General features: G+C 51.5%; 1 protein-coding gene across 5 annotated transcripts in view; it reads right to left on the minus strand.

Annotated features, from left to right (window-relative positions):
* Nucleotides 1-12,500, minus strand: part of LOC135243601 (ankyrin repeat and fibronectin type-III domain-containing protein 1-like) — a 155,165-nt gene that overhangs the window by 22,265 nt on the left and 120,400 nt on the right. For all 5 annotated transcript variants that reach the window (XM_064315551.1, XM_064315549.1, XM_064315550.1 and 2 more), the window contains 4 exons: nucleotides 3,620-3,800; nucleotides 2,652-2,859; nucleotides 602-802; nucleotides 33-146 (listed from right to left, as the gene is read on the minus strand). In XM_064315551.1, the coding sequence (XP_064171621.1) occupies nucleotides 33-146; nucleotides 602-802; nucleotides 2,652-2,859; nucleotides 3,620-3,800 (704 nt within the window). The remainder of the gene's footprint in view (nucleotides 1-32; nucleotides 147-601; nucleotides 803-2,651; nucleotides 2,860-3,619; nucleotides 3,801-12,500) is intronic.

Genomic DNA, 12,500 nt, shown 5'->3' on the forward strand with positions numbered 1-12,500 from the left:
CCCCACCCTCGCCCCTACCCCCGCCCGCTCACCCTTGTACTTGGTCACGACGGCGGAGTTGACGCTCAGCGGCTCCTGGAAGGTGACCTTCAGGCTGTAGCTGCTGCTGACGGTCAGGCGCACGTTGCTCGGGGCATCAGGGGGACCTGGAGAAGAAAAAAAACAGCCAAAAAAATCACATTTCCTAAATAGAAATCGCTTATTATCTTATCGATACATACGGTACGTGTTTTAAAATGGCCGACAGTCCCTGCATAGACCAGTCTGTCTCCTGCTGTCAGTCTATAAATGGGTACATGTCCTGTATGGGCTTACTGTACATCACTTTGGATAAAAGCATCTGCCAAATAAATGTAATTTAATGTAATGTCCACATACTGTGCGGCATGCTACTGAAAGAATAATAAGTGTAGCATATTAGCATATTTTATGAAGGTATTGTTAAATATGGTACGTAGGAGAACATAAGCTTTGAATGTACCTATTTAGCATATCAAAAAAAGAAAAACTGTTTTACTGGAAGAAATATTTGAGCCCTGCGTGGGTTTTTTTTGCGGGTAGCTGACTGTGGGTGACCCCGGAAGGGGGGGCGGAGCCTCACTGGCGTGCTCGAACCCGGTCTTCATGCGCTTGAAGAGCCGGTGGCGCCACTCCCAGGCCTTCAGCTGCCGCTCGCGGTGCGTGGCGTCGTGCGGCCCCCGCTGCCCCTCCCCCGCCGCCTGCGTCTGGAGCTCGGCCACGCGCTGCTCCGCCTCCCTCAGCAGGGTGTCCAGGTGCGTGGCCCGGCCCTCCAGGCTAACGACTGGGGAGGGGGGGGGGAGACCCGGGTTAGACTGCGCTCAGCACCACTTAGTACCATTTTACTGCCCGCTCTCTTCATTCAGACAGGGTAAAGTACAGAGGGGTACAGAGGGAGACGGGATCACAGCACATGGGGTTTGAGATGGAGATGAGTTCAAAGCTCAGAGGCTTACAGATGGAGATGAGTTCATAGCTTGGAGGCTAACAGATGGAGATGAGTTCATAGCTCGAAGGCTAACAGATGGAGATGAGTTCATAGTTCAGATGGTTACAGATGGAGGTGAGTTCATAGTTCAGAGGGTAACAGATGGTGCTGAGTTCTTGAAGTGAGCTGAAGTGTGGACGTGTGGTGCTGGAGTGCAATCGGCATTTAGCAACGCGGTGTGACAGCGTAGGTTCAGTAACTTTCACCATCAGCGCGAAACCGTATCGCTCAGAGTGAAAAAAGGCCTTAAACTCCCTGCTAAGCTGTTTTTCATTAAGTCCGCAGGTCGTAAAAACTCCTCTCAGCCCCCCTCCCCGCTCTGTTACTCCCCTCCCTGCTCTGTTACCCCCCCTTCCTCACTCTGTTACCCCCCTCCCAGCTCTATTACCCCCTCCTAGCTGTATTACCCCCCTGTCCGCTCTATTGTTTCACAGACGGCAACTTCAAAGGACGAACGATCGAAATATCTTCAAATGGAACCCGGCTCGTCGACTCCGCCCCCCTCCTCTGGAATCCTGGGAACGGAGAGGAGATTTCAGACGCAAAGGCTCGGAGAAAGCTCTCATCGAGGCGGGGGCAAAAAAAAAAAAAAATGGAGCGTCAGAAATAAATCCGGGTTTTTTACAACCCCGCGTGTCTTTTATGGGATCCAGACAGCGCAAAAAAAACGTCTGTCTGGCTTCCTAATGAGAAACAGGGCCCTGATGTGTGAAGCGTCTCCCCCCAGATTCCTCACTTTCATTAGGGAACTGCGCGTTATTCCGATAACGGTACGATCCACCCAAAAGCGCCGCTCGCTCCGACGTGCTTTGCGTTCGTTGTCGGTGAATGAAAACCCCTCGAGGGTTTCGTTCTTAAAGACGCAAATGTGTGATATCTATCCCATAATAACCGCGAGCTCGGGCGCGTCCCGGCGACCTGCGGTCTTCGATGGGGAGACGTGGGATGGCTCAGGCCCGAAGCAGGGCCTTCCCGTGCAAAGCCTGCTTCTGTTTCTGCTTTCCCTCCATTTCTTTCCTTCGCTTCTTTGTTCTTTCTTTCTTTCTTTCTCTCTCTTATAATAGAGTAAATTTAAAAAAAAGTTTTTAATGACAAGAGGGGACAAGGTATTTGCAGCTATGGTTCCAACTTGCCAGATTTCATTAGGGCCTCTAAATCTAATTAAAAAACCGTTTTTGCTTTGTTTTGTTTTGTTTTGTTTTAACTCGATTTCAAACTTACGCAACTGTTTCGTCTGCGTTGCTGCAATCAATGTTTATCGCTTTTATTCAGTTTTTTATTTATTTATGTACTTTGTGTGCCATGTAAGCAAAGCGCTCAATAACAAAAATTTGTTAAAAGTTATTTTAAAAGTTGCTCAGGCTGCCCTATCCATTCAAATTATTTACACTAAAAGGCATGCGGTATACTTTGTTAAGCCAAATTTTTCAATCAGTTACGGCTGACATTCCTGGTAAGGGTAGGTAAGGGTTTTCAAGCTTTTAATTTTCAAGCTGGTAAAAATAGCTGTGGTTATGAGATAACGAATGTACTGACGAAAGTAACAGCCGTTGTCAGCTAGATAACAAATGTGTCAGCCCATTGTTACATCATCGCCGAGGCGGCTTCGGCGGTTGGCCCGGTTCTGGTTTCCGTGGCGACTCACAGTGAGGGCTCTCCTTGGCCCCGGCCTGCAGCAGAAGCTTGGCCATGGGCACGTTGTTGGTCATGATGGCGATGTCCAGGGGCAGCAGGCCCTCGCTGTTGGGCGTGTTGAGGTCCAGCTCCTCCAGGCTGTACTGGGAGAGCAGGAGGTGGACCAGGTCCAGCTCCTGGTGCTCCACCGCCTCAAATAGGGCCTCACTGCTCTGGAACTGTCCGAAGAGAAGGAGGGGGATCAGTCAAACAGGGGCTTCAACATCTTAGAGAGAGCAGTGACCATGACCTATAAACATTATCCACCTGAGCTATTCCTGGCTGAGCATGTCTGAAACTCCATACTGGAAAGCAGGAAATAAATTAAACATAAAAATAAACATAAATGAATGAATGTGTCCCTCAGTTCAGTACTTCCCTAACTGCAAATTGGGGGTTTGGAGGGGGTGGGGGGTTGGATCTTGAGAAGTGGGTCTCAGACTCTGTAGGTTTGGGATATCCTCCCTAAAATTCAGCTGTATGAAAGTGATGGAGGGAGGCTGTGTGGAGGTGATGGAGGGAGGCTGTGTGGAGGTGATGGAGGGAGGCTGTGTAGAGGTGGTGGAGTGAGGCTGTGTGGAGGTGATGGAGGGTGGCTGTGTGGAGGAGGTGGTGGAGGTAGACTGTGTGGTGGAGGAGATGGTGGAGGTAGACTGTGTGGAGGTGGTGGAGGCAGACTGTGTCGAAGAGCAGGTGGTGGAGGTAGACTGTGTGAAGGAGGAGGTGGTTGAGGGAGGCTGAGTGGAGAAGGAGGTGATGGAGGGAGGCTGTGTGGAGGTGGTTGAGGGAGGCTGAGTGGAGAAGGAGGTGATGGAGGGAGGCTGAGTGGAGAAGGAGGTGATGGAGGGAGGCTGTGTGGAGGTGGTTGAGGGAGGCTGAGTGGAGAAGGAGGTGATGGAGGGAGGCGCGGGCGGGAGCGGGGAGCGGGCTGTTCCTCACCACGGCAGCCTTGTCCCCGCGCCCAGACAGCACGCGCTCCTCCAGCCCCAGCTGCCCTGCGCGGAACTTTCCGGACAGGTTGCGGTAGAGCCGCCGCGCGGCGCTGGGCGAGGAGAGGCAGGCGGGCTTCCTGGTCAGCGCCGGCTCGCGCATCGGCTGGGTCATTTTGGGATAGTCGGCCCTGAAAGGGAGAGAGAGAGAGAGAGAGAGAGAGAGAGAGAGAGAGAGAGAGAGAGAGAGAGAGAGAGAGAGAGAGGATGCCTCAGGAGGACGCCGGGGGGAGAAAACAGGGCTGTTACCGTGGCAACGGAACTCTGCTGAATCGCCTTCCTTCCTTCAATCACCATTGGAGGGAAAAGATGGCTTAGGGACTGGCTCAGGGATAATATCAGATAAGCACCAAATGGGAGCTGGGCTGATGGAGCCTGCTGGGGGGGGGAAGGGGGGTGGGGGGTGACACTGCGGGTGAACCCTTCTGCAAGGTTTACCTTCACTTAAAAAAACTCCTCCAAAACCACTTCACTTTTTCATTAAAAAATAGGCATCGAAATAATCGAATAATCCATTATTATATAGTTGAGGTCCAGTACACCACTACTCCCCTGCTCAGGTGAAATTCCCTCACTCAGAGTCCTTGGTGCATTTAGTTCCCTCCCTTGAAATAAACCTACAGGTCTGGGTTTAAACCACACAGTCACAGGTCTGGGTTTAAAACACACAGTCACAGGTCTGGGTTAAATGCACAGTCACAGGTCTGGGTTTAAATGCACAGTCACAGGTCTGGGTTTAAATGCACAGTCACAGGTCTGGGTTTAAATGCACAGTCACAGGTCTGGGTTTAAAACACAGTCACAGGTCTGGGTTTAAAACACACAGTCACAGGTCTGGGTTTAAAACGCACAGTCACAGGTCTGGGTTAAATGCACAGCCACCTACTTGGATTATAGTTTTGTGGTTCTGCTGACAAAAACATGCCAAAACTTTTCCCTTTAAAATTTTTCTTGATTGCTTTTCTCACAGGCTTTATTGTTTATATGCCTCCCAGGGCAAGTCAGACCACACCAGCACATTCAAGCACCTCTGGGACTAAACTAAAGTTAATTTAATTTGTTTGCAGTGGTGCTAATGTGATTGTAAAATAGGTCTGAGACTTTAGTTACGAGCGTGGGTTACTGCAGTGTGTGTTTACCCGAGCTCGACAGGCACTAAGCGCAAGCTCCTCCCACTACGACCTGTCACGGTTGCCCTGCCAACAGGGCTGAACGGCCTGCTCTCCTGACTCGGCGTCTCTAGCACATGACTGGAAAGAACGCGGCTCGTTCCCCCGCACGCGCTCAGTCAGAGGCGCCGTGTCGCCACGGTGACATCCAACCGCCCCGTCCCAAATTCCACCCATGCCTCACAACCCCACCCCCCCGGCCCCCTGCTCTTTCTTCTGACGCCTGGGAGCGATTTTACCCTCGGTTTCCTGCATCGCCGTGCCAACCGCTGTTTGCTCTCAGCATTCGCACGGGAATTCCTGTTAATGTTGTTCTTTCTCTTTCCTGAAAATTCGCTACTTTGCGTTCGCACTTAAACACACGTTTGGTCTGAAGCAGGTCACTGTGTTTCTTGGTACATTTCTGTTGGCCAGCACGGCCACATTTCATTGGCTGCAGCCTTGCCTCTGTGTTGTATTTGGAATGTTTCTATTGGCCAGTGCGGCCAATGGCACAAGCCCATTGCCTGCAGCCTTGCCTCTGTGTTTTTTGGTATGTTTCTATTGGCCAGCATGGCCAATAGTGAAAGCTCATTGGCTGCAGCCTTGCCTCTGTATTTTCTGTTGGTATGTTTCGATTGGCCAGCGTAGCCAGTGGCACAAGCTCATTGGCTGCAGCCTTATCACCTACGGCGAGGCTCCATTCTGGCGTCGGAGCCGAAAACCCTGGCCGAGCCAAAAGCATCCCGCGTGTCACTTCCTGTAGCCGGCAACTGAACGCCACCACGGTGGGGAAGGGGGGTCTTGGGTGCAGATGGCTCCAAACTGAGAGAGCCCAAGCCTGGCCAGGCCTGCCGTGGGGAGGGGGGCTACTCAGGGCCAGAGCGACCGCGCCACTGAAGGCCGAGGCCCGTAGAAAAGCCCGGAAGCTGACTGCTGGAGAAAGTCTGCTCCGCAAGCAGAGAAAGATACACCCTTTTTGGTAGAGAAGAGCTTCCAACCGGGAAAAGTTCAGTAGGAATTATGGGAAAAACGTGCGCTGAGATGACTCATCCAATTAGGGAAGAACAACATGGCCGCCGAGGTTGTCCAAGTCCTGCTAGAGGGCACCTAGCAAATGAATCTGTCAGTTCACGGGGCGGGACGCTTATAAATACTCACAAGTAAACTTTCTGTCTGCGCTCTGCGCACTTGCTATAGATTCATTTAATTTTAGAAGTCCCCAGGTTGACTGGGCCGAGTTATTCTGGAGCGGAGCGAGGTAGGTCAGCCGGAGGTGACCAGGCGCCGGTGTGGATGGGAGGGGGGGGAGAACTGGCGAGATGTCAGGGAGGGGCGGAGGGGGGAGGGACTCTGGGATGGACAGAAGCGCCTGTGGGTTTATTTATTCACATCTTTCAAAAGTATTGGAGCAGGAAAAAGCTCTGCAATGTCCAAAATCATCTCCACTCCAACCTTCCCTCCCCCTGTATTCCGCATCAGAGAGCGAGCCACGTGTCAACCAACCCCGCCCCCGACCTGCTGACTGGGATAACAAATCCGTGTTCAGTCAGATAACAAACAAATGCAAACTTCATAGTTGAATAGCTGCATAGCTCCACAGCTGAATAGCTGAATAGCTGCATGGTTGCATGGCTCTATAGCTGCATAGTTGAATAGCTGCATAGCTCCACAGCTGAATAGCTGAATAGCTGCATGGTTGCATGGCTCTATAGCTGCATAGCTGAATAGCTACATAGCTCCACAGCTGAATAGCTGAATAGCTGAATAGCTGCATGGTTGCATGGCTCTATAGCTGCATAGTTGAATAGCTGCATAGCTCCACAGCTGAATAGCTGAATAGCTGCATGGTTGCATGGCTCTATAGCTGCATAGCTGAATAGCTACATAGCTCCACAGCTGAATAGCTGAATAGCTGAATAGCTGCATGGTTGCATGGCTCTATAGCTGCATAGTTGAATAGCTGCATAGCTCCACAGCTGAATAGCTGAATAGCTGCATGGTTGCATGGCTCTATAGCTGCATAGTTGAATAGCTGCATAGCTCCACAGCTGAATAGCTGAATAGCTGCATGGTTGCATGGCTCTATAGCTGCATAGTTGAATAGCTGCATAGCTCCACAGTTGAATAGCTGCATAGCTCCACAGCTGAATAGCTGAATAGCTGCATGGTTGCATGGCTCTATAGCTGCATAGTTGAATAGCTATATAGCTCCACAGCTGAATAGCTGAATAGCTGAATAGCTGCATGGTTGCATGGCTCTATAGCTGCATAGTTGAATAGCTGCATAGCTCCACAGCTTCACAGCTGCATGGCTGCGATGCTGCTCCAGGCCACCTGACCTGCAGCTGCGGATGCGGATGCTGTCCCCAGACAGGGGCTCCACCCAAATCCCCGAGGTATTTATCGAGCTGGAGCTACACTTCGGCTCCTCTTAACCTCCTGGGGGGTTAAGGTTTCTCCTGTGACCGTGTGGATTTAGGGAAAGACCACTTACAGATTCCTTCTCATTTACACTTGGGAAAATATACAAGCCCGTTGTCACATCACATTATCCTTATCTGTTCCATAGCCACTCTTATCCAAGTCACAGAGCTCATGTTTCCCTTTCACACAGCCGGATATTTGATGAAATATTTGGATTTGAACCTGCAGCCGCCGACTCCTCTAACCATTACGATACACTGCCACTGAGTAGGCGGGAGGCACAGCCAGGTTCAGCTTAGCGAGAAATGAATGCAGTTACGGCTGAAGGGCAAATACTGAACATCGCTGTCAATAAAAATAGGTGAAAGATGACTGATCCTAAATAACCCTCGGACATTTCTGGTCGAGAGGAATTTCATCCTCGAGAGCCGACGCGTGCGGCGTCTGGTCGTTAGCGTCGTAGCGCAGGGCCGGCTCAGTCGTCCCGTCCAGTCTACCGCGAGACCGCCGATGGGACACTGGGATAAAGTGCGCCAGGACCCCGGGACCCCTCCACCATCTGATCCCAAAAATTCCCAGGCACACTGAAATTAGTTATTAAATAGAAAAGAAATGCAATGGCCAATCAAAGTTAATGCATGTGTGTGTGTGAGTGTGTGTGTGTGCGCGTGTGCATGATGAGATAGCAGCATTTTGGCCGCCTAAAACCCCACCCTTCCTGGGGACACTGGAGCACGTAACACTCGGTTTGTGCTGCGTAAACAACAAGAAGGCCTCCTGTGACCCGGGCTAGGACAACTGTACGCCAAACCTGAGGGGGTTCCTGCAAAAGTGAAATGTTCTCTCTGGAATAACAGAACAGAGAAATGTTCTCTCTGGAATAACGGGACACAGAAGAATGTTCCCTCTGGAATAACATCACACAGTGAAATGTTCCCTCTGGAATAATGGGACACACAGAGAAATGTTCCCTCTGGAATAATGGGACACACAGAGAAATATTCTCTCTGGAATAATGGGACACACAGAGAAATGTTCTCTCTGGAATAATGGGACACACAGAGAAATGTTCCCTCTGGAATAATGGGACACACAGAGAAATGTTCCCTCTGGAATAATGGGACACACAGAGAAATGTTCTCTCTGGAATAATGGGACACACAGAGAAATGTTCCCTCTGGAATAATGGGACACACAGAGAAATGTTCTCTCTGGAATAATGGGACACACAGAGAAATGTTCCCTCTGGAATAATGGGATACTCAGAGGAATGTTCTCTCTGGAATAACAGCGCACAGAGGAATATTCCCAGTGGAATAACGGCACAGAGAGAATGTTCTGTGAATACGTACCGGCGTTCCGTGGAATACAGCACACAGAGAATATTCCAGTGGAATAACGCACAGAGGAATGTTCCTGTGGATAACAGCACACAGAGGACGTTCCTGTGGAATCGCACACGAGAACTTCCTGTGGATATGGATACTCAGAGGAATGTTCTCTCTGGAATAACAGCGCACAGAGGAATATTCCCAGTGGAATAACGGCACAGAGAGGAATGTTCCCTGTGGAATAACAGTACACAGAGGAACGTTCCCTGTGGAATATCGGCACACGGGACACCACGCGGTCTCCACATGGTGAAACATTCCGGCAGGTGCCCGGCGGCGATCCGCGGAGAGGCGCCCGGACCTCGCGGCACGCGTGTCCCAGAGCGCCGTCGTCACCGCCGCATTCTTTACCGGATTCCCCCTCCCTGGCCCCCACCGCAGGTCCAGCTAAAAGTAGCTGCCCCTCCTGCCCCCCAACCCCCACCCCCAAAAACCACAAGCCCTCTCTGTCCGCCTGAGCCCCAGGACCAGGGCAGTCTGCCGCCACGACCCCCCCGCCTTCATAAATCTGGGCTGGCTCTGAGGTTGCCAGCTGGGGGGGGGGGTGGAGTTATTGAGGGGGGCTCTTGTGGGGCTCTAGCGTAGGGGCAGCTTTAACACGGCAGTTACGAACAGACGGGAAAAGTGTACCGTTGGGGGGGGGGCTTTGCGCTGCCGTGGAGATGAGAACACAGGTTTTATCCCAGAATGACGGACAGGATCAGGCGGCCCTGGTGACTGCCTGTCTGCACATCGCCAAACACGCCAAAATCCCCCCCCCCCGCCAGCGAGCGCCCGGAGACCCTCCCACAGGCCACAGTGAGACCAAACACATCCTGGGGGTCTCATCCTGTCCGCTGTGTGCAGCCATTACATTTACATTACATTATAGGCATTTGGCAGACGCTCTTATCCAGAGCGACGTACAACAAAGTGTATAACCATAACCAGGAACAAGTATGACGAAACCCCTAGAGAGAAGTACCGGTCCAAGTACAGGGAACAACCGCATAGTTCAACTTGGACCCTGATGGTTAAACTGATTAACACTAACAACGAGAACGGCAACAACGCAGTGTGCAGAGTGCAGTGCCCCTCCCCCCCCTCCCTCCACGGGTTTTAATCTGCGAAGCACCGCACACGTTTCAGTTGAATCTTAATTACAACTTTACAGATCTCGTAAAGTTACAGATCTCAACCACAGCAGCTCACTACGAACGAGCGCTCCTCCACTACGTCACGTCTTTCCAGGCTGCTCATTCACCACCTCAGGTTCTTTCCTTCTATTTATGTCTCTGTCTCTTTCTCTGTTTCCCATCATCTCCTTCTTTCCCTCGGTCTCTTGTACAAAGAACCATGAAAGTTTGAAGTTCACGAGTCCTATCTGCTACAGCCTGAGGTCCACAGACATCTTTTTTTGGGGGGGGGTTTTCCTTTGTTTTGATAGGACAGTGTAGAGAGACAGGAAGAATTGGGAGGAGAGGGAGGGTGAGACTATTCGGACCGCCGACGTCGCGGCTCGCATTGAGCATGTGGTCAGCGCTCTACCGCCTGCGCCACCAGAGGCCCCGTCCACAGACATCTTGCCGAAGGTCTGGAGACACAATGGGGGGGGGGGGGGGCATGTGCTTCAGGAAGCAGTCAGGTGACCTCTCACAGGATCGCTGTCACCACACGACACAAGTCGTACTCAATACACAGCTCCTTTCTCAAAATCTTCTCCAGACAACAACTTCATAACAACGTGAACGGCATTCTGAATCAAGAGCGTCTTTCACTCGCATTCAAGCATTCTCCAAGTGCCAAAAAAATGTCAGAAGATAATTTGAGATATTTATATGCGCGTGACATATTTGAAAGCTATTATGGGATACTTTTACAGCTGTGCCTTTCTTGCTTTTACGATGCCATTCTGTGAGGGAAAACAATGTAGAAGTTTATGCTCTTTAAATTAATGAAGTAGCAGGAGACATTCTTCATGCAATGAAAAGTCTGCCTTTCCGTACTTCCACAGCTCTTGCTTGTCAGTCAGAGGAGTGATGTTTTCTCATGTCATATGTGTTTATGGCGGCAGCGTAGTGTAATGGGTAAGGTGTTGGTCTTGTAACCTAAAGGTCACAGGTTTGATTCTCGGGTAGGACACTGCCGTTGTACCCTTGAGCAAGGTGCTTAGCCTGCATTTCTTCAGTGTATATCCAGCTGCATAATTGGATAAAATGTCAGGAAGTCTCTTTCATGCAGTTATGCAGGGACAGATTCCACGTAGGAAAACACTCAGAAATGCGCTGCTCCGCTCACAAATAAACGAGCTCGACTCGGGATCTCCCTTTTCACGAGACTCCCACCAGCGCAGAAACTCCATGAGCTGTTGCCGCCAGGGGGAGGAGCGCGACGGGCGGGACCTCCGCCGGGACGGCCCGTTACGGTTCGGGAGTCTACGGAGAGACCCGCCGCCCCGACCCCCTCGCTCCTCCGCCACGCTTTGTAAAAAATGGCCGAGCCTCTCCCCCCTCCCCCCTCCCCCATGTGGAATTAACTCGCACCCCGCGCCCCCGGCCGAACACTTCGGGAAGGTTTTAAGGGGCCGGGCCCCGCCCCCGAGAGGCCCCTTTCCCGCCACGGCTCCTCCCCAGAGGGGCCCGCAAATCACCACGGCGACCGATAACGTTAACAACCGCCGTTTTTTTTTACGATCGGCGTATTGCGCGACGAGGTCCCCGAAAGCGTCGAGGGGAAGCGTCGGGGTGCTGACGAGAGCAGAAACGAGAACAAGCGCCAAGACGGGCTTGGGCACTCCCCTTGCCCCATTTCCATTCTGGAGAATGTAATGAAGAGTCATGTGCTGTTTCCCATCGGTGGCGACTCCGTGAAACCCATAAAAACGAGCGTCACGTTACATGACATCGCAGGCGTTTAGCAGACGTTCTCATCCAGAGCGACTTACACAACTTTATACATAGCATTTTACATTGAACCCGGGACCAGAGGTGGGTAACCCGGCTTCAAAGAGTAAAAAGACTGACCATGTATTTGCTCCACCACCATGCACTAAACCAGCTGACTCTAATTAGCATAACCCTTCAGCATGATAGGAGAATTATTGTAATCAGCTGGTTTAGTGCATGTTGGTGGAGGTGGTCTTTCATAAGCGCCGCGACAGGAAGGGTTATTCTGATTGGCTGACGTAAAGCGAACGGCGAGCGCGTTCTCCTTCAGACTCCGCTGCTGCCACGCCCAGCGCTGCCGTTCAAACTGTGACCTTTGACTCTCAGAGCTACGGCAACACAGCTGTGCCAAACTTGACACCGCAGTACATAATATGCTTATGTCTACGACGCCACAGCTATTATGATGACAGTTATGGCTGATAAGTGCTATCAGGACAGGGGCCATTATCACAAGAGGCTCTGAATCACAGCATGCAGCCAAGCACTGAGTAATGTAGGAATACACACTTACACTCACACACACACACACACACACATACACGCACACATATATACGCACACACACACACGAGCAGGCACACACACTCACATACGTGGACACACACACACACACACACACGCACAAACATGCAAACACACACACATATACACACATATATACACACACACACACACACACACACACAAACATGCAAACACACATATACACACACACACACACACACATGCTCTGCATGTGGAAGGACAGACTGTCTGGCGGGGCCGGGAGAAAAAGATGGACGGCGTCCGCGGAAACCGCCTCCAGTTCCCGTGGCGACGTGACCAACAGACCCACAGGCTCGCGGGGTCGGAGAACACAAGCAGCCCCTCCCGTGCCAGAGCTCCCCCAGCTCACGCAAAGCCAAAGCGCTCCAGCGATGTCACCCCCGAGCCCCACT

This window comes from Anguilla rostrata, chromosome 17 (assembly GCF_018555375.3).
Source record: "Anguilla rostrata isolate EN2019 chromosome 17, ASM1855537v3, whole genome shotgun sequence".
Classification (NCBI taxonomy): domain Eukaryota; kingdom Metazoa; phylum Chordata; class Actinopteri; order Anguilliformes; family Anguillidae; genus Anguilla; species Anguilla rostrata.